This window comes from Macaca nemestrina, chromosome 9, assembly GCF_043159975.1.
Source record: "Macaca nemestrina isolate mMacNem1 chromosome 9, mMacNem.hap1, whole genome shotgun sequence".
Classification (NCBI taxonomy): Eukaryota; Metazoa; Chordata; class Mammalia; order Primates; family Cercopithecidae; genus Macaca; species Macaca nemestrina.
In genome coordinates this window covers 115912041-115939266 of record NC_092133.1, presented here as the reverse complement: position 1 = coordinate 115939266, position 27226 = coordinate 115912041, and the positions used below count along the sequence as shown (strand labels likewise).

Genomic DNA, 27226 nt, shown 5'->3' with positions numbered 1-27226 from the left:
CATATAATTAGAATATAAGTGTGTATTCATTCTTCCCTAATATTAAGCTAGTGAAATTCATCCATGGTAGAAGGAATTCATTTTTCATTGTTATATAGTATTCCAACATATAAATATCTTACAGTTTTTTCACCCATTATGCCTTTGAGGGGCATCTGGGTTGTTTTCAGTTCCTGGCTAGTATAAATAATGCTGCCATAAATGTTTCATATCTTTTGATGCATATGCATATATATATATATATATATATATATATATATATATATATATGATGTTATTTAAGTATATTTAAGAGTACAATGCCTGGGTCATGGGTGTATAGTAAGTACATTCAACATTAGTAGTGTTTTTCAATTATACTTCTACTAACAATGTGAGTTCTTCTAGCTTTCTAACATGATCCCAAACATTTTACATTATTAGTCTAAATTTGGCCGTTCCAAGTGTATAGTGGTATTTCCTGCGGTTGAAATGTTCATTTTTCTTAAAATGAATGAGACTGAAACCCATTTGTGTTTATTGGGCATGTGTGTCTCTTTGTGAAATGCCCCCTCAAGATATTTGCATGTTTTTCTATTGCATCTTTTTCTTATTAATTTGTAAGAACTACTTATAATATACTGGACCCCAGTCTTTATCAGTTATATGTGCTAAAACTACATTCTCCCTTTTGGTAGCTTGCCCTTTCACTCTCCTTCTTGGTGATTTTTGCTCAATAAAGGACTCTAATTTTAATGAGCTCAATTTATGGTTTTTTCCTTCGTGGTTCATGCTTTTTGCATACAACAAGAGTTTTAAAGGGGAAAAAATAAACAATATCAAGATGATAAAATACCCGCGAAGATAATGGCTGCAAATTTTTGAGAACTGATGAGAGAAAGACTCTACAGGTTCAGGAAGCCCAATATATCCTTTAGGAACAAGGAAAGGCAAAAAGAAACCTATGCTTAATACATCACAGCAGAACTGCAAAATGGCAAAGGCAAAGAGAAGATCTTAAAAGTACTCAGAGCAAAAAAGACAGGTCATCAGAAAGGAAAGAAGAAAACTGATTGACAGCTGATTAACAGCACCAGTAGACATTAGAAGACAGTTCAAATACTTTCAAAGTGCTTAGAAAAAAATAATAGCCAGTCCAGAATTGTGTATCCAGCAAAAGTACCTTTCGAAAATAAGGATGAGGACCAAGATGAGGTTAACAGGGATCTGCCTGAAAACCCTAAAAACTAAAAATACATAAAAATAAAGAATAAGAAACAATACTTTTCAAAGATGCTGGACATCAAGCAACAAGGGACAGAGATCACTGAGAGACAGGAAACAATGTGAGCCTATGATTGCCCCAGCATTACAGCCTAGAGTTTCCAGGTTGTGATGGCAAAAAAGAAACACGGGCAAAACTCAGCGGTCTCGAGTTGAGAAAACAGAGCTGAGAATCCAGAGAGGTCAACTGACTAAAGTTCTCAGTGAAGACAAAGAAAAGGAAAGGGTGGCAGATACAGAATTCGGGAGATCTGTGGGAGGTCTCCCTTGAGTCCTGAGCAAAGTCCTTAGCCATGGCATGCATATAAGAAAACTACCAGAAAGGATTAGAGCAGTGGCTCTTAACTGAGGGCAACTGTACTCCCTTGGAGCCATTGGCAATATCTGGAGACATTTTTTGATCGTCACAATTTAAAGGATGTTACCGCCACCTACTGTACTGAGGCCAGGGGTGCTCCCAAACATTTGATCGTATACAGGACAGTCCCCTAAACTCCAGAAGCAATTATCCAGCCCATAAATGTCAATACTTCTAAGGTTCAGAAACTCTGCATTACAAAGAATAATCCCTGAAGTTTGCTTAGGGCAGGAATAGTTCTTGTTCTCATCAGTTAGCAGGAAAACCTCATAATTCATAGGCACTGAGAAGAGTTATGGGATGCGTATTATCTCAATACTGGAAAAAATAAGCCCAATATTTAATGCTGCTATGATCTCACCTGAAAAAAAGTTAAAAATAAGCCTCTGAAAGGTCAAAATGTTTCCAAGTAATTTAACTGTATAACAAAATAAAGCTCAAGAATACTATCTATAGCAGGGGTCTTCAACCCCAGGCCACAGACCAGTACCCGTTATGACCTGTTAGGAACCCGGCCGCACAGTAGGGGGTGAGTAGTGGAGAATGAGCAAAGCTTCATCTATATTTATAGCTGTTCCCCATTGCTTGCATTACCACCTGAGCTCTGCCTCTTGTCAGATGAGCAGCAGCATTAGATTCTCATAGGAGCGTGAACCCTGTTGTGAACTGAGTATGCAAGGATCTAGGTTACATGCTCCTTATGAGAATCTAATGCTTGATGATCTGTCACTGTCTCCCATCACCACTACATGGGATCATCTAGTTGCAGGAAAACAAGCTCAAGGTTCCCACTGATCTTAAATTATGGCAATTATGTAATAATAATAGAAATAAAGTACACAGGCCGGGCGCGGTGGCTCAAGCCTGTAATCCCAGCACTTTGGGAGGCCAAGACGGGCGGATCACGAGGTCAGGAGATCGAGACCATCCTGGCTAACACGGTGAAACCCCGTCTCTACTAAAAAAATACAAAAAACTAGCCGGGAGTGGTGGCGGGCGCCTGTAGTCCCAGCTACTCGGGAGGCTGAGGCAGGAGAATGGCGTGAACCCGGGAGGCAGAGCTTGCAGTGAGCTGAGATCCGGCCACTGCACTCCAGCCTGGGCGGCAGAGCGAGACTCCGTCTCAAAAAAAAAAAAAAAAAAAAAAAAAAGAAATAAAGTACACAATAAATGTCATGCACTTTAATCACACTGAAATCACTCCCCAAACCCCCATCTGTGGAAAAACTTGTCTTCCGTGAAGCCCATCACTGGTGCCAAAATGGTTGGAGAAGGTTGATCTACAGAAACACAAAATACCAGCATCCAACAAGATAAAACTCACAGTAACTGGTAGTCAATCAAGATAAAACTCACAATGACTCAAAATTACTAGGTATGCAAAGAAAGCAGAAAATACTGCTCATAATGAAGAAAAAAATGAAACAATGAAACCAAATACTGAAATTACACAGATGATAAAACTGGATAAAACCAAACTCTAAAATTACACAGATAGCAGACAAGAAAATTAAAAGTTATTATTTAACTATATTTCAAATGCTCAAAAAAGTTAAAGGAAAGACAGAACATGAGATATAGAATATTAAAAAATTACTCAAATCAAACTTCTAGATATGGAAAGTATGAAATAAGAAAAAAGTGAACTGAATGAGATTAATATAGATACTGCAGAAGGAAAAGCAATCCTGTAGAATAAGCAACATAAGCTGTTCACAGTGAAACACAAGGAGAAAATATACTAACAAATTATGAACAGGACTTAGTGATCTGGGGAACTACTTTAAATGGCCTAATATACATGTTAACTGGCATCTCCAAAGAAAGGGGGCAGTTGCTGGAAACTATTTAAAGAAATATGGCAGAAAATAGTCCAAATATGATGAAATAAGTATAAACCCATGTGTTCAAGAAGCTCAATGTACCCAAGCACAAAGAAAACATAAAACACCACCAAAAAAATTGCTTAAAGCCAGGAAAAAATATTAAAATCAACCAAAGGAAAAAAAATTATATATAAAAGAATAAGGATTAAAAACGACAGCACACTTCTCATCAGAAACAATGTAGACCACAAAACAATGGAGTAACACCTTTAAATACTCAAAGAAAAATACTGTTATCTTAGAATTCTATACCCAGCAAAAATATCTTTTAGAAATGAAGGGGTATTGAAAAGTTTTTGAAAAACATACAAAAGCTAAAAGAATTCACCACCAGCAGACTTGCATTGCAAGAAATGTTACAGGAAGTCTTTCAGACAGGAGGAACAAGTTGGCAGATGGAAATGTGGGTCCATACAGAGGAATAAAGAACACTGGGAATATCTACTATCTGTGTATCTATGGCATATCTTGCACATAGTAAAATAGAGATAGCTGAATAAAATGTTTTTAAATGAAGCAATTATGATAATTGGCAGGCAATATTAAGAACATCAGCTAAGTATCTTTTCTTCTTAGCTTTGTTCCATATCTGCATTCCAAAATAATTTCATAGGTATTAGGTTTGTAATTTTTAATGACTTTGTTTTACAAATATTGTTGGAGAACAACATTTTTAATTTTGGACAACTAAAACAAATTTTGCATTCCATTATCCTGTTTTAACTGAAGTGATTTTATTCTTTAATATACAGACTTTCCTTTCAAAAGGCAATACTTAAATGGAAATTGTGTTTCCATATGCCAGAGCCACCAATCACAACTGATGGGTTTACCTGTTGCTCAGAAGAATCTGCAGGAAATTGAACACTAGGCCTTGTAACTCATCAGACTCACAAGCACTCACTGCACTGGACCCCCTGGAGTCAACTTTATGTTCTAAGTATCTGTCAGGTTCACAGAATTAAGTGTCCAGCTTATAAGGATGAGTAACATTGATTTATCCCTCCAGAAGGCAGCTTAACTTTTTCCTTCAGCTTGCTTTAATGAAGTTTCATCCATCTTGCATGCTCAGGCAGTGAGTAATTTCTGTTAAGTGAATGTTTGGAAGCTAAAATTTACAACAAATCTTATTTTATTGCCTTTTTAAAAATCTACCAAATTCTCCCTGACTTCCTAAATTATAATGCCACATTCTAGAAATGATGTCACTTTACTGTTTTATCAAAAATGAGCCCCCAGAATGATGACTCATACAGGTTAATTTGACTTTAATGTGACAATCTGATGGTTAGAAGTGGTTCTGATTTATTAATGACTATCTTTGTTTCCCCTAGAAACAAAGTCTCTGTATAGAACAATATCCCTCCATCAATGCCCCCAAATGCTACCAACATTATTGCTTTTGCCTATTTCATCACTGCAGGAAGTATTCACATTCAATTAATCTAGTTAGGCCTTTGGCTACTTACTTTTACATTTTCAGACATCTATCATTTCCTTTATATTGCATTTATTTTCCTGAACTGAATTTTGTAGACACTATTGACTAATAAGAATAATCCATTTTTTAATATGGCAATTGACTGATCAATTCATTCTAGGTATAATCTTTCAATTTTTGACAGTTCTCAGGTGACACTATTATTACAGAATGACAAGTCATTTCCTAACTATCAAAGACTTGAGGGCAACAGGTTATACAAGAAAAGTGTTGGCAGTCTTCTGAACAGAACAAGAGATTCCTAAAGAGTAAAATCAACAAAATCACAATCTTATACTACTATGAAGAATATGAAAGAAAAGTTTGAATGTCATATAAATGTACAGATTATCTTATATGAAGAGACAAGGCTATAATGGAAAAAAAATTCCACCAAACATTTAATAATTTACATTGAATTCCATTTACTGGGAATCCCAATGTTGCAAGCACAGAGCTGTGTGCTAGAAACAAAGAAGACCATCCTGTATATCATTAAGTGTGGCAGACTGCCACTGTTACTACTTGAGACCCTCATTACAGCAGTTACTACTGTTACTGCCTGAGACCGTCATTATGAGACTGAATGAAGGGGCGAACATAGAAATGATAACAAAAAACAAAAGAAACTATTTTAAGGAAAGGGCCAGGGAGGAGAAGAAGAAGAGAGCTCCCTGCTTCTAGTGAGCAAAGACAGCCCCTGAGCTGCTACCGCCCTTTGTATTTATTGGGTAGAAAGAGCAGGGAGGAGGAGGTAATGATTGGTCAGCTGCTTAACTGATCACAGGTTCGCATCATTGCTAACAGGCTTCAATTATGCCGAATCACCAGAAACACTTGCGCTTGGGGCATGACTGCCCTCAGCATTCCTTCTCCGGACACAGTTGTTAGCTTGCCAACATCCTGCATTTATGAGAACAGTTTGCTGTTTACTCATATAGCCTCCAGTGGTATACTGAGCTGATCACAACTCTCACACTTTCGGCTCCAACAAGTAAGAAAGATATACTTTTGTTCTTTATTAGGTACAGAACACAGAAAATCCCTGAAACACACACATAAAAACACACAAACATCTGTTAAATGTCCAGTTTAGTTTCTGGATACAAGTTTTTGAGCTTTCGTTTTCTTAATCTTTAAAAAGAGTTAATATTAGTACCTACTTAATAGGGCTTCACAATGATTAACAAGATAATACATGAAAGCGCACAGCAAAAAGGCTGCTCCAAAGTAAAGACTTCGTGTTATTGGTTTATTAGCTATTACAATTAACTTTAATGGTTATCTTATTTCAGGAATAGTCACTTTGTATATTTAACTTTGTCTATAAACTTGTAAAGGACCATATATAAATTTTTAAAAAGTGCTTTCCATATAGCTATTCTTTTCCTTCATGTATTTGCAAAAGTTGGCCAAACTAGCAAGCAAACACTTTTTTTTTTTTTTTTTTTTTGAGACGGAGTCTCGCTCTGCCGCCCAGGCTGGAGTGCAGTGGCCGGATCTCAGCTCACTGCAAGCTCCACCTCCCGGGTTCACGCCATTCTCCTGCCTCAGCCTCCCGAGTAGCTGGGACTACAGGCGCCCGCCACCACGCCCAGCTAGTTTGTTGTATTTTTTAGTAGAGACGGGGTTTCACCGTATTAGCCAGGATGGTCTCGATCTCCTGACCTCATGATCCGCTCGTCTCGGCCTCCCAAAGTGCTGGGATTACAGGCTTGAGCCACCGCGCCCGGCGCAAGCAAACATTTTTAACAAATTTTACATTAAAAAGGTTAATAGGTTGTATACTGTGATAAAAATGGATCAAACTAGAAATTAACATCTGTAAATATAAAATAGGAAACCCAAACAACCTCACAAATTTAAATAAGTCAGGATATTGAAGTTATCAAAATGTATTACAGACAATCAAGAAATTAATATCAACGCCAACATGACATACACATTGTCCATGGAAGGTGACCAAATTTAAAAGAAAGCTGCATACTCTTAAATGTGTTTGTAATTAAACAAGCATGACAGCTAAGTATTCCACTATCTAATCAAAGATAGATATAAAGAAAAAAATTAGACCCGGTGCGGTGACTACCGCCTATAATCCCAACACTTTGGGAGGCTGGGGCAGGCAGATCACCAGAGGTCAGAAGTTCGAGACCAGCCTGGCCAAAATGGTGAAACCCCATCTCTACTAAAAATACAAACATTAGCCAGGTGGGTGGCATGTGCCTGTAATCCCAGCTACTTGGGAGGCTGAGGCAGGAGAATTGCTTGAACCTGGGAGGCTGAGGTTGCAAGGAGCCGTTCGTGCCACTGCACGTCAGCCTGGGCGACAGAGTAGGACTTAGTTTCAAAAAAAAAAAAAGAAAAAGAAAAATAGAATTGATAATAATGAGCCAGTTCTTTTGAGAGATTAGATAATTAGTCATTTCTGGTATGCAGAGCAAGAAACTAGAGAAAAAATATGTATATTAATAGCACTGAGGAATGGGACAGAACTTTGGATACACATCAACAGGATAAATCGAACACAATTCCAACATGCTTGAAATCTTAATAAAATGTTGAGTTTACTAGGAAAAAATAAACAATGAAGTAATTCTAGAAGAGCTTGAAAGCTGGATTAAATCAATAACTACAGAAGAAATTAAATGCACTATTGAAAAACTTTCCCCAGAGATGGCATTGGAACCAAATGAAGGGTTGTATTAAAGTTTTCTGTGTTATTTACAGAATTCCAACACATAGTAAAATGTAACATTTCTTTTTCAAAGGTCTCACAACCCAAATGCAAAATCTAACCAGAAAGTATAAAAAGATGACAGCACAACTTTGGTCTGAGGATGATTTTTTTTAAATACCAAAGTAAAATATTACAAAATTAGACATAAAAATCTTCCTTTATCAAAACGAAGGTTTAATCTCAAGAATTTAATGTTTTATCATATAGATATCTGCAATTATTTATGCTAACAACTAAAAAAGCTATGATCACTTTGATAAGCACCACAAAGGCACTTGACAAAATTTAACACAATTCTGATTTTTTTTTAAAAAAATGAGAGAACAAAACTTTGTAAAATATTCTATCAGAAACCAGCAACAAACATCATACTTATTAATAACAGGAAGCACAGAAGTATCCCCATAAAAGTACAAAAAAACAAAAGCATATCCTGTATTTACTACAAGTTTTGAGCATTTTTTTCCTGCAAATCATATCAAGGCAATAAGGTAAAGGGGGAAATTATCTATAATTACTAAAAAGGAAAAGATTTTTAAAAAATCTTGTCAATAACATTGAAAATTAAATGAGATACTTCAGTAAGGTGGTATAAAATAAGTATTATGGAAATTAACATGTTTACTATATACAAACAATATACTTGTTAGAAAATACTCAATAAACAGTATACTATGGGGGAAAATTAATTTATACATATGTGTACGTGTATATACATATAAATATATGCATGCCTGCACACACACGTAACCCTCAGGCCTGGGAATAGACTTAGCAGGAAATATTCCAGGCTTATATAAGGAACAATTTGATCTAAATAAATAAATTGCCATGTTCTTTGATTGGAAAATTTAATTGCATCCCAATGGTTTTTTTAATGACATGAAAAGAGAATTCCAAATTTCTTCTGGGAAAATACATTTGCAAGAATAATGATAGTAATTTGACCTTAGATGGTATCATGCTACAGTTACTAAGGCCTTAGAAGGTATCATGGTACAGTTACTAAAACAATAAAACAATCAAATTAACAGCAATCAAACCAAGAGTTCAAAACAGATTCAGATATATAATAAAGAGAAATCAAACTGTGAGAAAATCGCTATCCACTTGAATTAAAAATAACTAGAACCACATCTTATACCATACACCAAACTTTCATACAGGTTAATAATTTCAAACTTCAAAAAATCACATTTTTAAAAAGCCAAAAGAAAATAGGAAAGATAATTTTTGTAAACTTGTCATGAAGAATACAAATCCTTTCTAAGCTAACTCGGTGCCCAGAAGTCATAAAGAAAAAGAATGCCAATTGTACTATATAAAAGGACATATTTCTACCCAGTCTTGGAAAATGCATGTAAGATTAAAGAAAAATAACTAAGGAGAAATACATAATAATGATTTTATATTCTTATATCACTCACAATTCGTTAGGAAAAACACAAAATTTTTACTAACCATTATTTAATCACACAGTACTCATTGAAAGCTTGCTATACATCTGCAATTTTTATTCCCTATTCTCATGTGGCTTATATTCTAGTGGTGATCAACTAGCAAAGCTAAAAAAGAATATTAGTTGAGGCTGTGGGTGGTGGCTCACGCCTGTAATCCCAGCACTTTGGGAGGAATAGGTGAGTGGATCACTTGAGGTCAGGAGTTCAACAACAGCCTGGCCAACATGTCGAAACCCTGACTCTAAAAAAATAAAAAAATTAGCCAGGTGTGGTGGCGAGCACCTGTAGTTCCAGCTAGTTGGGAGGCTAAGGCAAAAGAATCGCTTGTACTTGGGAGGTGGAGGTTACAGTAAGCTGAGATTGTGCCAATGCACGCCAACCTGGGCGACAGAGCGAGACTCTGTCTCAAAAAAAAAAAAAAAAAAAAAGAAAGAAAGAAAGAATATTAGTCGAAAAGAGCTTATGCAATTAATTGCATATAAATTGCAACTGCATAGGGAAACAGGCCTTCTCATGCACTACACTGCAGGTGCTCAAGAAGGTCTGTCTCAACAACAAGCTGGAAATAAGGATCAAAACTGTAAAATGTACGAACATTATGTATGCCCCAATAATTTACTGTCCTAATTAAAGTTTATTTTGACAAAATATTCCATAAAATCCTCTAATATACAAAAGATGTGCATCATAGTGTTATTTAAACAGCAGAAAAGCAGAAATAACAAAGGTTCATCTGTAAGGAGTAAGTTAAATAGATAATTTTGTTGACATAAAGAGAAGGCTACAAAATGCCAAAAATTTAAAAGCCAAAAAAAAAAAAAATCACAGTAAGTAGTGCATTCTATGATCCCACAGAATATACTGGAAAAAAAATGTATTTAATATTTATATATACAGAAAGGGTTGAAAGATAATGCAGCCAGCCAAGAGCAGTTATCCCTAGAGGTATATGAACATGCAATTTGCAGGAGAAATAAAAACATAAAAGCATAGGAAAAGATATTCATCCTCACTAATAAAACAATGAGGATAGGGGCTTCTACTTTCTTTATAATTTAAATGAAAAATACAATTATGTATTATCAAAAAAGAATATTTCTGTTTCCTTTTAAGTCTTTATCAAGTCACTCTGCAAAAAGTAAAAGTGAATGTAATAAATTATCACGTCTTATTAAGGACAAACATCATAAATCATATGTATTGATAAATGATTCCTTCTAATCTCACTTACGGATTTTAAAATATTCTTTCCTTTATTGGTGTGTCTTTGTGTCTGTATGTGTGTATTCCTGTCTTTGTGGATCAAATGCATTTCTATTCCATGATCATGTAACTTGCAAATTTTCTTCTAATATATATTTTTTCAATTAAAAAGATTCTTAAGGTTCAACATTTTACACTTAAAGTTTTAATCTATTTGGAGTTCATTCTAGTGGCGACTTTTCTTATTTTTCCCAGACTATTTGTTATTCCAAGACCATGTATTAAAATTGTCCCTCAAGCTGCCTATCCCCCATGGTTCCTTCCACCCATCCCACATTCTTTCATTAGGACCTCAATCGTGTGCCGTGTGTGTGTGTGTGTGTGTGCGCGCGCGCGCGTGTGTGTGACGGAGCTTCACTCTTTCACCCAGGCTGGAGTGAAGTGGCGTGATCTCAGCTCACTGCAACCTCCATCTCCCAGGTTCAAGTGATTATCCTGCCTCAGCCTCCCAAAGTAATTGGGATCACAGGCACCTGCCACCGCCACCCCCACCATATCCGGGTAATTTTTGTATCTTTAGTGGAAATGGGGTTTCACCATGTTGGCCAGGCTGGTCTCGAACTCCTGACCTCCGGTGATCAGCCCACCTCGGCTCCCAAAGTGCTAGTGTTCTACGTGAATTACTCCTACAGGCTCCCACTGGCCTTCCTCCATTCAGTATTGCATTTCTGCCATTCTACACCACCAAACTCCTCAAAAGCTTGGTCTGTAGACTACATATGGAGGGACATGTCACTTCCTGCTTCAAATCCTTTCAATGGCTTTCCACTTTTTAAAAAAGCTCACGATTTCAGGTGTGGCCATATAATTTATCACCCAAATAGGGAAACAATTGAAAGTGGGAGAAAGGCTATTACTAATAATGCTGGAATTGCAGGCATGAAGCCAACTGTCCTGGGCAAACCCTACTCAAAAGGTTGACTCCCCAGCTCCAAACTCTCACCCTTTCTTCCTTCGCAAGCCACTGTTTGCCTGTTCTGAGGCTGGTTTTGCATTTTCGCATCTTCAAACTTAAAGTTTTCCTTTATGGGACTTTACATGCTCTTCCCTGTACCTAAATCATTTCTTTTTCACATCCCACCCCCGACCCATCTCCCACTCCTTTGTCCCCTTCTGATTCCCTCAAACTCCAACATAAGGTCTCAACTTACATGCCACTTCCTCTGTAAAGTTTTCTTCAATATTCTCCCCCTGCCCAAGTTTGGGTTTAGCGCCATTCCTATGTATTCCATATCATTTCTATGCACTCCCTCTTTTAAATCCAGTATTTCTCCTATTACCTTCACTAGTGCACATACATCTTCTATAATCTGCATCCATAGGGCCTGGCACACACTAGGCATTAGAAGAAAGAAAATCTAAGAATAAATGGATGAGTGAAGATCTGTTGCTGGTGACATTTATAAACTGCCAAAGAAAGTTATAAAAATTTTCAGAAATAATTGGCAGATGTGTGGAATATGTGTGTTATCTTCCCAGAGTGGGTGCATATTTGGTTGTGTGTGTGTGTGTGCACTCGTGTGTGTGTGTGTGTATCTGTTTTCTTAAAGTTCTATTACTTTGAAGATATACTTCAACTTCCTTTTCAGTCCAATGAATTAAGTATTTAAAATGAAATAGCAAATCTTTAAAAAGTAAGTAACTTCTCTAATCCACTAGAAATTAAAGATAATATTCAAATTAACACACTAGAGTTATATTTTTCATATTTTAACTGTCAATTCAACTAACAACCTACATACCTTGCTTCTGTTTAAAAGGAAAACAAACAAGAAAAGATTTTAGTTTACTCCCAGGGCAAAAATAGATTAACTGATTATATCCTGAAATAGTCTAAAATTTATTTGGGGGCTTAACTTGTTAAAGTAATATGGAAATGAGGTCAAAGTGATGGTACATAATAAGAATGACTTCAAGAAAAGCAATGTTAGATCAAAAAGGGAAAAAAGATATTTTCTTCCCAAGACTAGCTAACTACAAACCGACGTTGCCAAACGAAACATCATGTATCCTGGAATATTACCTATTTTCTACACATATGAATATATGTATTTCATGCTAACTTTACACCATTCTTTAGTCACACTGCTAGATAAAAAGAAAAATAACCGAATTATCTACCTAAAATATTTTCCACATAATAAAATGTAACTAATTATTATAAAATTTTATCAAATGGCCCTTCTTAATAACGTCTAAAGTCATACCTCCCTCTTGAGCCAAATACCAGTTCTCATCCAGTATAATATTGCATAATTAGCTATTCCATTTGAAACACTCTTGAACCAAATACCATGATTGGGGATATTTTTTGTCTGAAACATGCTGTTTTCATTTCTAATACCCTTGAACCAAAACAATAAACTCAAAAAGGAGTTTAACAAGCTACTCATAGCTAACCTCACCCTCCCCTGGGTGACACTAACTTCTCAGGTGCAGTCTAAGACCAAATGAAGAAATCTTCAGAACATTCTGTGGCTAAAAATCTCCTTAACGTTTTTACATAATTTGTCTTTAACATCAAGGAACTTTTCTGCTCTAATCTGATCCTTGCTCTTTCAGAACAAAAATTTAATAAACTTCCTAAAGCACTACAAATCAATTACCCTCACATCACTAATCATAGCCTGTTTAGCTTTTACAGCAATACATTCATGTACTTCTATTTACTTACAGAGATTAGGGCTTATAGTCCACGCATGTTTTTAACCTCATCTTTTATTTAATACCATCTCTCTTTTTATAAAAATAAATTCAAAACCAAGTATGGCACAATTCCGAAAGTTATTTCTCAAGAAAAGTAGAAACTAGTTTTTGTATCTAGGAAGAAATTTTCATCCAACACTCTACATATGCTCACCAGTAATCACCACAAGTTAAATGAGCATTTTAATTATGTAATTATGTAATCCATATGTAATTCTGACTCACAGAACAATATCTGACACATAATTGCCACAGAGTCAAGTCCAAAATGTATACAGTGCAGGATTTAGTGCAGTAATGACCTCAGAATAACTACAGGAAAATTCTGAAATGCCTGCTGTAAACTGATCACATTTGGAGGAAAAATAAGTGATAAACTTAGGAGGCAATGGGAAAGGGAGAATTGAAATCTGTCTGCCAATATTTTATGAGTATTTTACACTGGAAAAGTGCTCTTCTCTGTAAAACGGAATGACATTTTGAAACGTAAATTAGTAAAGGGACAGGAAATGGGGAGGTGAATGGGGAAAGAAAGAGGAATGCTGAAATGATCCTACAGAAAAATAGGTATATTTGTCAAACATATTGGAATCCCGTTAACTATCCAAGTAAAATAGACCTAAACAAAATTACTAGTAGGTTCTGTATAGTGTACTCTTAACTTTATTTAAAACGAAAATGACCTTGAAGCTACATAATATTTGTCAGAACTTAAATTCTGAGCTTCCCAATAAGAGTATTTTGCAGTTTCTCATCACATTATAATCAAAAGCTCACCTCTTTCTCATTAATAGGATTTAGGCTATTAGAATACTGTGCCCTATTTGAAATACATTTACTTGAGAATTGATGCTCGAAACAAAATTCATCTGAAGGCTCAGAAAGTGGCCCTGTTTGAAGGTATTTATTACCAGCGTAACATGTCCTCACCTTCACACTGGGTTTTGACAGTAGTTTCAACAGCTCTCTGATCTCACTGTTTAATGGCTTGTTCTGAAGCTCTTCGGCCAGCTGCAAGGGAGATTACATCGATGTAAAGAACGTTTAGTAAGAGCATTGTGGGACTGGGTGTGTGACAACTGAGAACCTGACTTGCTCAACGCTACTGCTTTCCAATCTTTAAGGAGAGGTCAGCATAAGAAAAAAAAAACAGATCATCAATCATTGCTCTTCCTTTTAGGGCCTTTGGTAGTCCAGATCCGAGCGCAGGCTCTCGGCTGAGTACAAATCAAGTAATCGTATCAGCCAGATCACCTTCCGATTTATTGCAAGGAGGGCAAACCCCAGCACTTCGTCCATGTGAATGGTCTTTTGCACCTAGACAAAGGACCACTTGTAAGAACTGGATAAAGCTTTGACACTGTAACCTCCCCCACCCCCCAACAAAAACAGAGCTTCTGAATGAGGTGGCGAAACCCACAGGGTTTCCAAAAACCCACGGGGATTCCAAAAACCCACAGTAGCTGTGCTGTTTAGAGCTAGGGTAAAAATAATTAGAATGTCCCTAATAGAGCAAATGGCCTGAAACTTTTATTATGTTTACCTATACAGATGAATAAATCTGTTAAATGCCAACCAATCATAATACCAATCGTAAAACGAGCTATAATGGGTTGACAGCTACCCTGGTACCAAAAATGCTGACTGTACTCTACTATAATAACCAAGAATTCCCATTTGGGTTCTACATAAAGAAAGTGTTACAACTTCAAACCTGCCCCATGTCTTCCATTAAGAGATATTCCTGATATATTCCTATCGAAATTCCAATTCAATTTCAGGCTATAGGAAAGATCCCATAATTTTCATAAGAAAAGCAAGATTCAAACAGGAAAAAAGGCTAGAATTATGAAATATGTGGTATATATATGAATGTATTATTATTTAAAAACTCATCTTAAAACCTTGCATGAAATTTCCATTTGCCCCTACTTTTTCTACCAAGTTAAAAATAATTGTTCTTATCTCTGGAAAAGGACTTTTCTCTAAAAGAAGGGCATAATATAAATTATACACCAAAAATAAAATCATAGAAAATTATAGTCATTAATTACCTTTCAAACATTGCTTTTACTTTTTTGAGGTAATATTTCTACAGCGTTTTTAACTTACAAAAAGACACAAAGGTCATTTGCACACTTTAGTCACTTAAAACATAACATATTTTAACATTTAAATATACTGCTCTGACAAATTATAAGATACTATGGTTTATCATATTTACACAGCAGTCTCTAATTTTTTATAAAGGAATATTGTTGCAATATGATTGGACCACACAACATAGGTTTATAAACAAATGTTTCCCAAAACTCTGAATAGTAAATGTTTTAAAACTGACTTTTCTAAGGTTTTCTTAGGTGGCAACTGTGCCTTACTTGAGCAAGTGTATCTACATCTTTATTCGCCTTCCTTTAAAAAGTTTTGTTTCGATAATGCAGACGTAAGCTTCCTCATTAAATATATATTGAAACATACTTGTAATCTTTGTAGATAAAAACAGAAAGAAAAATGGGAACTAAACAAATAGCATGGAACTTGCATATTTATTACCTATGTGTATTTTCTAAATTAGAATGCAAAGGAGTTCAAATAAAATCAACTTCTCAAGATGGCCAATTTTTTAATTATATTATGGCCTGAATATTTCACCACACTGAATTACAGCTTGTCTTATCAAAAATAAAGGAAAAAAATATTAAAAGCAACAAATAAGCTACAGGATATCACTAAAACTAGCCTTCGCACTAAACATATTTCTATTCCAGCTTCGTGTCCTTTATAGTTTATCCAGGTGTGTTCTCAATTCATCCGAGTCCGAAAGTTAACAGTAAGAATCAGCGAGCTAGTTCCCTTCCCCCAAGTTTAAAATAAAATTATAGCTACAGGAAATTAACTATTCCATCAATGCCAACTGCTTCTAAAATTTATTTTTTGGTTATGAAGGTAATTTGGAAAAGCCTAATATCCATAAATCATTACTATGTTTTATAATCCATTATAAAAACAATCCTGTCTTTTTATGTATTTCCTATGCCTCGTTCGTATCCTAGTATCTGTCATTTTTTAGTACTGTCAGCAATAGAGCTATCTCATTTGTCTTTATTTCTCCATAACATTCCTCTTGTCTGTGACTTTCTCAGAACACCAACAGCTGACAGCTTCTCTCTCTCCACCAGTTTAAAGCCTAAAATTCCTATTACGTAGTTACCAAAGCAGAACAAGAGAGTAGCTACATGCAAAATTTTTAGAACAGGAAAGTGAATGAAAATCAACATAATATTAACATAAGCTCAGTGATGACAGGACTCCTTGAAACATTTGTAACCTCTTCTGCTTTTCACTCATAGGATCACAGGCGTCTGTCTGCACTAGGACAGGTTCTGCCTGGGCCAGGTCTGCAGCAGACACGTCCCGGTGAGCTGGGAGAGGCACACTTACGTCATCGGCCAAGGCCGCCGCACCATGGAGAATGGGCACCGGACTCTGCTTCTCATAGTAGTGTAGTTTTTCATGAATCTGGAAGAAAATCAAATGCATATAAGTTCACCTGGTAGCGAACAATGTCAGATAGCTGTACACTGTTATACTTGAAAAGAGAATCTGAATCCTTGGATATCCTAAAGTTATATGTTTATGACATATTACATACATGTAACATGTTTGTATATGCTAATATAAACCCACAGGTGACATGTATGTGTGCCTAATTCATCTATTACTATGGCCCAGTGTTTACAACATGGAGTCAGATGGAAAAAAACAGTCTTTATCAAACAGAACCCACTTGAAACCTAAGCCTTTGTCTTTCTCCTCAATAAACATGTAAGTTTTGTGATGTCTATTATATCTAAAATCTATTGCTGCAATATTTCAAGTATCAGTTGCAGTTTATATTCCTGCTAAAAATGTGAATTATGATTAAAGCAAAGCAATAAACTGCCAGCCGCATTTTGGCAGGTTGGTATGGAATCACTGTCAAGAGGGAAGAAGCTGGCACTATTTGCGCCTGGGTGCCACATCCAGGAACATCTGCCCAAGCACACTGTTCCTTTTATTATATTTATTCATTCTTTTCTTTGAAATTGCCAACTTTCCCCCTCAACTTCAAATTTCTAAGAAACGAAGGGATTTCTCATAGCTAGTGACATTTCTTATAATTATTTAGCATAAATGAGATCATTTTTCATATTGTACAATACTTATAATAATAAATTTTTAAAATTAGTCCTTCATCTCCCATTATTGTGACCCAAGAAACACAAAGGCAAGAATCTACGTAAATGCCATGTAAGACAGACTGAGTTCCTTAAAAAATCTAGCAGAAGGTTGAGAAACAAAAGACCTGTTGACAAACACATAACTGTCAGCACTTCAGTTTCATCTATTTCAGCTCTTGTATAGCTGTCCTTTCACATTTTATACTTGAAAACTCACTTTAGTCTCTTTTTATAGTTGAAGAAAAATGTCCCCCACCATATACGAAAAACAGTTGCACCTCACAATTTCCTGTCTTTAATAGGTATCAAGTAATACACTCTTTAATTATACTCAAAGCTAACCAAACTCCATTGTAAAAGTCTGGAAGATAAATTTTATTCTGATTAGCCAGATGCTATTGCTAAGAGAGGATTCTATTACATTTTTGGCAACCTGGTACACAATGTAAAGCTTCAGGGAAAGAATTTTGACACTTATGATATTACCAGAATTATCAGAGCGACATTTTTACTTAGTATCTTAGAACCTTTAAAGATGTATCATATCGAGGTAATAAACAAACTTTAAAGACTACAAGCTATAAAAAATTAGATTTGATTTGAGAAACTATGAACACATCATTTAAAACAAAAACCAATCATACTAAGCTAAATTCACTTTGTTTAAATAATTATCAAGAATTAAGTCATCTCAACGTATACTATCATAGAAAACTTACCCTATCACACAACTCATCTAACTTCACTGCTGAATTCACCCTATCACAAAACTTATCTAACCTCACTGCAGTCACTTGTTTAAATGTCTGCTTCCCTGCTATAATAAACATAGAGACTTATTAAGAACTTACCATGTGCCTGTACTACTCACCTAATAGGTCAGCAATACTAGTAACATAGTCTTTAATGAGTTGAATATTTTAATTCCTCAATTCTCACAAGAACATAAAGAGGTAGACAGCAGGACCATCTCATTTCACAGATAAATAGGAGTTAAACAAGCTGCTATGTTCTTGCAGACAGTAAGAAGGCAGAGCTGAGATTTCAAGCTCAAGCCATCTGGCTCAGTGTTGGAGCTCCTAATCACCCAGTTTTCCTCTCAGACTAACATCTTGTCTGTGTTCTTCACTGCCATCCTTCGCTGCCTAATCACTATGGCCTGTTTGTAGGGCATAGAAAGGAAGGCTGGAAAGAAATATAACAAATCCCAGTGATTGTTTCCCCTGACTAGAGGATCATTGGTGGTTCCTCTCCATCCCTTATATTTTCTTTCTCATTGGTGGTTCCTCTTCATCCCTTGTGTTTTCTTTCTGATGGCTTCCAATTTTCCCAGGTTAATTTCCATGAATACTCTAATTATAACATAAAAGTATGTGCCCCAAATAAATACATTATTTCTCCACTTCATTTGCTTCTTCTGAGCGTCTTTTACAAATAGTCAGTTTCTCTTCCATCATCTTTTCTAGATCCTGACCCAATTGATAGAATATCCCACCCCTAGCCTGCCCACTCCTGGATTTTGTACCATGTCAAACATTTTTTAAATGTTCCAGAATTTCAAAGTGCTGGTAACCCTGTGTTGATATGTCTTTTACTTTACTGCATCATTTTAAAAATTAAGTTGGCAGGGGAGTAAAAATTCACTCTAAATAATTTTGAGCTGTTTGCTGTTTCTAAAAATATTGACAGAAATTCTGCTTTTTATTACTATTTATGATAACCAAAAGGAAAAAAATGATTTTTAAATTCTAATTAACAGGCAACACATATAGACTTTACCCCAAGGCTATCCAATAGAACTGCCTGTGATGGTGAAAATGTTTTATAGCCGTTTGTCCAATATGGTTAGCCACTGGCCACATGTGGCTTTTGAGCACTTGAGCTGTGGCTTGACTTGAGGAACTGCATTTTTAATTTTATTTAATTTTATTTACTTTACATTTAAATACCCACATGGCGCCAGTAGCTTTCTTCTTGGAGAACATGACATAACTTTATGCAGTCTATAATTTCTCTTTATATCCCAGAAAAATTTACTCTGATACAGGGTGACAAATTTCCCTAAGTGGGAACATTTTGGGATCTAGTAGACAAATATATAACCAAAGATGTGGTTTCATCACCAATGAGCAATCTAGCATCTATTATTAAGTATCAGGTGTAGCCAAACCTGCAAAATCTCATTTATTTTAACTAAACATTTCCCTTTGCAAATTCAATCACGTAATAAAAGTACACTTCAGACCGGGTGTGGTGGCTTCATGCCTATAATCTCAGCACTTTGGGAGGCCAAGGCGAGCAGATCACTTGAGGTCAGGAGTACGAGACCAGCCTGGCCAACATGGTGAAACCTCGTCTCTACTAAAAATACAAAGAAGTAGCTGGGCGTCGTGGCGGGCACCTGTAGTCCCAGCTACTTGGGAGGCTAAGGCAGAAGAACGGCTTGAACCCAGAAGGCGGAGGTTGCAATGAGCCGAGATCTCACCACTGCACTCCAGCCTGGGCTATAGACCGAGACTCCATTTCAAAAAAAAAAAAAAAAGTATACTTCATTTTTCTCCCCTGAGCAACTAGAAGAGGAGGAAGCAGAGAAGGAGATGAGGGAGGAAAGGAGTTAGGAGTGAAGAAGTCTGGAGAAAAGGGGAAATCTGGTTAAATTAATTTTATATAACAGTTATTCAAACACAAGATCCTAAAAGTCAGGACATGCTAAAATATATTAAATGCACTATTAGGAAAAAAGGACATTTCAAAATCTATATACATTATGCCCTACGTATATGTCCATAAGGGTTTTTTTTCTATAATTACAGTTGTAATCAGAAAACGTCAGTAAAAATAAAAATCATTTTAATATGTAAGCAGTTCTCATAAGGAAGCCAGAGTTACCTTCATTTACAAACTTCCTAAAAATAAATGTTTAATTTTAGTGAGGAAATCTGTTTTAGTTACGCACACAGTAGAACTTTTAAAAATAAAGCTTCAATAATTAAACTATGAATAAAGTACCCCCCAATGCAGTCATGTGTTTTATACCTGTCGATGATGTACAGATTCCACCATGGCTATCTGAATTATATTACATTAAGTAAACTAAAGTTGTAATCCTTTTATTGGCTTCTATTACGAGTACAAAAAAGTATTGAAAATTACTGCTCAGTAGTTTGACTCTTCAGCATGTTAATTAGTGGTACTGGATCTAGAATTAGCACATGCATGCATACACCTATCTACCTCCATATTTAAAATCCTGGGGGTGGGGAGAAGATTCTGGGTACTAAAAAAGAAAATCCACGGGACACAATCCTTTCAGAAATATGTATTTACTTCTGATGCGTGACCTTGAAATATCACCGGCCACTTCGCTAACTTTACAATGTAGGACCCCTGGACTTGGTGGATAAAACTCTCAAATCCTAAGCCATAGACCAACCAGTCCATGGATGGTTACAAACTCTTAAAGCAGACTTTCTCTTGTTCCTACCTAATCCCAGGAAGGGCCAGACCAGCTTCTTTGTCATCTCCCTAGTAGTTTAAAGTTTTCTCATCTTCCCACTCACTCACAACGTAGCCCCAGAAAAGTAGCTACTCTGTGTGTGTACATCATAAAGCCTAAAAACTTGGAGGCTGTACCTTTGCTCAAACTACACAGTCAGAAGTAAAAATGTAAACAAATAAAGCCTTCCCACAGGAATCGCCGGGAGCAACTGGTACTTTGCCTTCAATTCCGGCCAGGGTGTTTGCAACATCTCTACACAGATGCATAATTCTTATAAGGAACATGCCTATAAAGTCTACAAAATACAAAGCACCAAAAACAGTTTTTAGGCTTAAGTTAAATTATTAAAAAGCAACAAACCATCAACATTTTCATTTTGGTTGAAAATGCAGTGATTCTATTTGAAACCACTTCTCAGAACATTTTCTACAGATCAGATTCCCTTAGTTCCCAGAACAATATTCTAGAGAAAGTAGCCAGGGCATTAAACATTTCTTTGGAAAATCTGAGTTAGTTGGGGGAAAAAAACCCCAAAACTTAAATTCTCCAATCCAGAGATATAAAATCTGCCCCATTTTGAAACAACCCCAAATTTCTACATACATTTATTTTTCACTCCCCACATATTACAATGATCAGAGTTGCCATTCTTCAAAAATCTACATTTCAGTAATTGTTGATGACCTGGGAACTGTTAAATTTTTGATTAGATGGATGTTACTACAGATGACATTATGGAACTCAGGTTTCAACATACAAGTAGCAATCAATTACCTTGTACACTTGTTTGCAGTTTACATTTTAACAAACTGTAATTAGAGCTTAAAACTAGTTTTGTAACAAAAGATGGAATGAACCATCTTAAAACGTGGTGAGTCGGGGATCTATGGCTAGGAGAGTTCACGGATGACTCTCAGTTGATTCATGAACTCCTGGAAACTATACACAATTTGTTTGCATGCATTTTCTAGGAAAATAATCTCAAATACAGATGGGTGATTGATGCTAAAGGACTTAAGACTTTATTCATTAAATAAATAAATAGCCATTAAAGGTCAGGTGCGGTGGCTCACACCAGTAAGCCCAGCACTTTGGGAGGCCAAGGCAGGCAGACTGCTTGAGCCCAGGAGTTCAACACCAGCCTGGATAACATGGTGAAACCCCATCTCTACAAAAAAATACAGAAATTGGCCAGGCATGGTAGTGTACACCTGTAGTCCCAGCTACTCAAGAGACTGAAGTGGGCAGACTGATCGACTGACTGAGCCCAGGAGGCGGAGGTTGCAGTGAACTCAGATTGTGCCACTGTACTCCAGCCTGGGCGACAGAGCCAGACCCTGTCTCCAAAAAAAAAAAAGTAACTAAAGAATAGGAGATCCTTGGGCCAATTTGTGCTTCACTCCATTTTCCTTGGAGAGATGTGGGGAGGAAGGGAGGTAGCAGGTAAGATGAGGAACAGAAAACCTGTTAGGAGGATATGGTTCTAGTGGTAAGAAATCTAAAAAACACTGGTCACTGCCCAGTGCAGATGACTCTGGGGTTCCTCAGGCTTCCCTTTCTTTGCAAACACAATGGACTTAAGCAGTTGCATCTCCTCTCAGCAGCCACCACACTGCCTCTATCCCCAAACCTGTTGTGAAATCAGATGTACTCTTCCAGCTATTGTTTTCCTTGCTGCCCCCAAGATAAACATATAGGCCCATTATATTGTAGAGATTTAACTGCTATCTCCATAGAAAAAAGGAAAAGGACTAAAAAACATAAACAACTTATAGTATTTTCAGTTTTAAAAAAATGAAGTATCAACATAATTTACTGAGAGTCTTGAAGTCAAAATACATGAGTTTAAATCCCAATTGGGCCCCTTACTTACCCTTAAGCAACTTATTTAACTTTCTATGCCTTAGTTTTCTCATATTTAAAACAGGATAATAATCGTACCTATTAACTAGGGTTACTGTGAGAATGAAAGTCACCATTAAAAGAGCTTCATGCAAGTCCTGGAAAATAGCAAACACCTAATAAATGATATTTATTTCCAATTCCCCTGCTTGCTTCCACTGGTATTCCTAGTAAGAGGAGATATTCATCTCCCTTTGACTATACCATGTTGCATATACCTATGATACAATCAAGACCTAAAGATCAACATCAAAGATTAATTGGTATCACCTATATTCAAGAAGAGAATTTCTGAGTTCAGGCAACCAAATGCCATCTCTATTGACATTTCTTCAAAAACAGTCGAAGTAAAAAGAGGACTCGAATGAAGGCAGTGGCAGCAGGGCTAACGAAAGCCTGGATGAACACAGGAAAGGCAGACAATAACTGTGACCACCAGAAATGGACACAGGAAAGGCAGACATTAACTGTGATCACCGCAAAAGGCAAGCGATGGAAAGGGTACAAGACCAAACTGAGAGTATCAAAAGGAGAACTCCAGGAGGAATGAGGGGTGTGATGAAAAATCTAGATCTACAAGTTGATTAACAGCTTCAAAAAGGATCTGTCCTGAAGCACCCACAGCTCTAGCTGCCCTGTTCCCAAAGAAGAAAGTTCTATCTTTGGTGAGAAGACAGAATGAAATCCTCACACAAGAAAAAGTATAACAGTGAGGTGGAAAGATTCTTAGAAAAAGAGTAATCGGCCGGGCGTGGTGGCTCACACCTGTAATTCCAGCACTTTGGGAGGCGGAGGGAGGAGGATCACCTGAGGTCAGCAGTTCGAGACCAGCCTGGTCAGCATGGTGAAACCCTGTCTCTACCAAAAATACTAAAATTAGCCAGGTGTGGTGCAGTGTGCTTGTAATCCCAGCTACTCGGGAGGATGAGGCAGGAGAATTGCTTGAACCCGGGAGGCAGAGGTTGCAGTGAGCTGAGATTGCGCCACTGCACTCCAGCCTAGACGACAGGGTGAGACTTGGTCTCAAAAAAAGAAAAGAAAAGAAAAAAGAGGAGAGGAGGGGAAAGGAGAGGAAAGGAGAGGACAGGAAAAGAGTAACCATGAGAATCACTTCAAAGACCATAGAGGGCTAGCTATCACTGTTGTCAGCTCTCATCTGCCTATCATTTGGGAATCCAAAGACCCTCTGCCCACAAGCCCAAATTCTGTTGAAATTAGTAAGAAAGCTCACATAATTTTGAGATGAGCTAGGATCTGGTTAGGGAATGTGGAGTGTATTCCAATGTGACTGTATGGAAAATGATTATTGGACAGGAATCAAACTTTATTCACAATGGAAATACCCAGCAATCATAAATTGGTTGTCACTTCCTTATTTCAGTCCTTTGGTGGCTTGCCACTGCTCTTGAGATGAAGGGCATGCCTGCCAACGCACTTGAAACTCCAGCCCAATCTCGGGCTCTGCATGCCCTGGCCCCTGCAGACTTCCATCTCAAGCCACTCTCCATCAGGTTCTACCCACAGGGACCTTACGTTAGATCCTCAAGCACCCAGAGTCTCTCCTACCTCAAGGCAACCTCTCTGCCTGCAGTGTTCCTGAGTCTTGTGGGTACCCACATTCATCTTTGAGTCTTATCTAAAATGTCACTTGCACAAAACTTTTCCCGACAGTCGTATCCAATCAAAATCAGTTCTCCTTCATTATTAAGTCTGATGGCTTCCTATTCTTTTTGTTCACTATCCTTATTAGACTTTGTATTTATAGATTTATTATATTTATCTGTTTATGCCTGTCTCTACCCCCATTGGTAATGAAATTCATAGATCAGGCACAATGTCCCTAGAGTTCACCACTAGATCCCTTGCTCAGAGCCCAACGCCTCACATAAAATAGACGTTAAAAGGTTATTACTAGTTAGTGCTAAGTGGATATATTAATCCTCTAATCCTGCACAGTTGGTAACACCCTGGAATCACAGTGGAAGAGGATGATAAACGCAATCATTTTCTTCTTGCCCCAAAACTGATGACTAGTCCCCAAAGCTGAGGAAAAAGAAGTGTTAAGTCCCATGTCCTAAGAAAAACTCCCAACAGCTGAAACATACACTTCTCTAGAGCCAAAGAGATGGATGAAATATAACCATCAACTATCTTCTATCTGCCACTTCCCAGAATGTGTATGTGAAATTTATATATTGAAATACAAATTTCATATACACATACATACATATGACTACAGAATGGAAATTGTCTTATGGAAATAGGGAAAGAAGGGACAGCGGGAGGTCCACAGCCTAGTGAAGAGTAGAATAATGGAAGTAAGTCTCCAAGACCTTATAGATAATGGGGGTATACAGAAGAAGACAGAGGATGTTCTCCAGCTCCTATGCAGGCAGCAGACTAGCTGATTTGCCTTTTGTGCTTCTCTAATCAAGGGGACAAGGGAAATGAGGCAGGATGGTGGAACAGAGAGAGGGAACAGTAGAGGCCGACAGTTGCTTGGCCTACAAATGATGCATGAGATACTGCAAGTCACATGGACCCCATTGAAGGTAGTTGGGCTTAAGCCACCCTGCAGATAATTCAGCCTATAGCACTACAGGAGGTTTTGGGTTGCACAAGTCGTGCGCTATAGGAGAAATGCAACATTCGAGCACTTCCACAAAGAGTATGAATGCTGGTCAGTGCTGGCCTGAGAAGAGGCAATAATGTGGCTAATTTCTGTCTCCCTGCCCCAACACAATAGAAGAACTGCATCTCCTTTCAGAAGCAAACCAGTCCCAGCTTCCAAAGAATATTGGGGAAGTGGGGGTAAAAGAAGAGCACACTCTCCCCAATCCCCAAGCCAACTCCCCTACCCCTGGCTGATAACTAGGGATGGGACGAGGTGAGACTTAGATCAGAGGTGAACACAAAGGAATACTAAATTGAGCTTTTAATAATTGAAAATGTCTTGGAAGCTACAGACTGCCAGAAATTTTGTTAAAAGAGACAAAAGTTAGCTTCAATGTAACATATTTTGATGCAGTGATTGGAGAAAATTAAAACTCCCTCTTTGAGCACTGTTCGATTTGTTGTTCAGAACATAGTCCAATAATTCTCAACTTTTTTGGCCTCAGAACCCCTTTTACTTTCTTAAAATTCACTGAGTATCTTAAAGAATTCTATGTGCTTATATCTACTGACAATTTGTAATACTAAAAATAAAACTGGCCGGGCGCGGTGGCTCAAGCCTGTAATCCCAGCACTTTGGGAGGCCGAGGTGGGCGGATCACAAGGTCAGGAGATCGAGACCACAGTGAAACCCCGTCTCTACTAAAAATACAAAAAATTAGCCGGGCGCGGTGGCGGGCGCCTGTAGTCCCAGCTACTCAGGAGGCTGAGGCAGGAGAATGGCGTGAACCCAGGAGGCGGAGCTTGCAGTGAGCCGAGATCGCGCCACTGCACTCCAGCCTGGGCAACAGCGTGAGACTCCGTCTCAAAAAAATAAAATAAAATAAAATAAAATAAATAAAAATAAAACTAAGAATTTTCAAAAATTTATTCACTTAAAATAACAATAAATGTGTTTAAATGACATCTTATGAAAAATCAATATATTTTCCAAAATAAAAGTTTTTGAAGAGTAGCACTGTTTGACAGACTTGTAAATATCTTTCATTTCTGGCTACAAAGGAAATAGCTGAATTCTCTATCAGTTCCTACATCCTATCTGCTGGGATATGCTGCTTTGGTTGAAGTTCATGAAGAAAAACATGCCTCCCACAGACTTGTAGTTAGAAGAGAGAGGAATATGTTCATAGCCTTTTTAGCTAATTGTAGATACTCGCTGATACTACACCAAAACTCTGCAGCTGATACTTTCTTAGAGGTGAGATGCAATGTGGACCCTGCAGCTGCATCACTGAGCCTTCCATATGCCTTTACATTACAATCCTTGTTCTCACCTGCACTCTACATGGCACTTACCCATGCATAGTTTCACGATATCATGCATTGATCATTTGGAAAATACTGCTTCACTGAGTTATGCAGATTTTCCAAACATTTACACATTTCATGGTACAACAACAAAAAGGCACACATTAATATCACCACCAATCTCATTAAAAAAAAAAAAAACAAGCTTTTAAGTACTAGAAAGCTAGCAATCTCAGAGTGCAGATACAAGTTTTTCAAAATTCTAATACTTGCTCAAAAGCTTGAATTTTATTCATTGGCAACAATACAGTTTGTTGTTGGTTTTTTAATAACAGGCAAACTTTGATCATTAGGAAAAAAAAAAAAGTCTTCCAAACACCACAATCTGCATAAACACAGTTTCTAATGGTTTCCTATGAAAAAAAGAAACTAGTTTAGTTCACAATCTCACAATCCTACAACTATTTGTCCTCTGCTAACCAGAACTCTGATTTGCAGCCAAGTGCTTTCTAAGGACTCCCCTCTTTC

The 27226-nt window shown here is 37.1% G+C and overlaps 1 protein-coding gene across 5 annotated transcripts in view; it reads right to left on the bottom strand.

The window, feature by feature from the left end:
• Positions 1–27226, bottom strand: part of LOC105479981 (MAGUK p55 scaffold protein 7) — a 249974-nt gene that overhangs the window by 80333 nt on the left and 142415 nt on the right. For all 5 annotated transcript variants that reach the window (XM_011738350.3, XM_071070317.1, XM_071070318.1 and 2 more), the window contains 2 exons: positions 16598–16675; positions 14087–14167 (listed from right to left, as the gene is read on the bottom strand). In XM_011738350.3, the coding sequence (XP_011736652.2) occupies positions 14087–14167; positions 16598–16675 (159 nt within the window). The remainder of the gene's footprint in view (positions 1–14086; positions 14168–16597; positions 16676–27226) is intronic.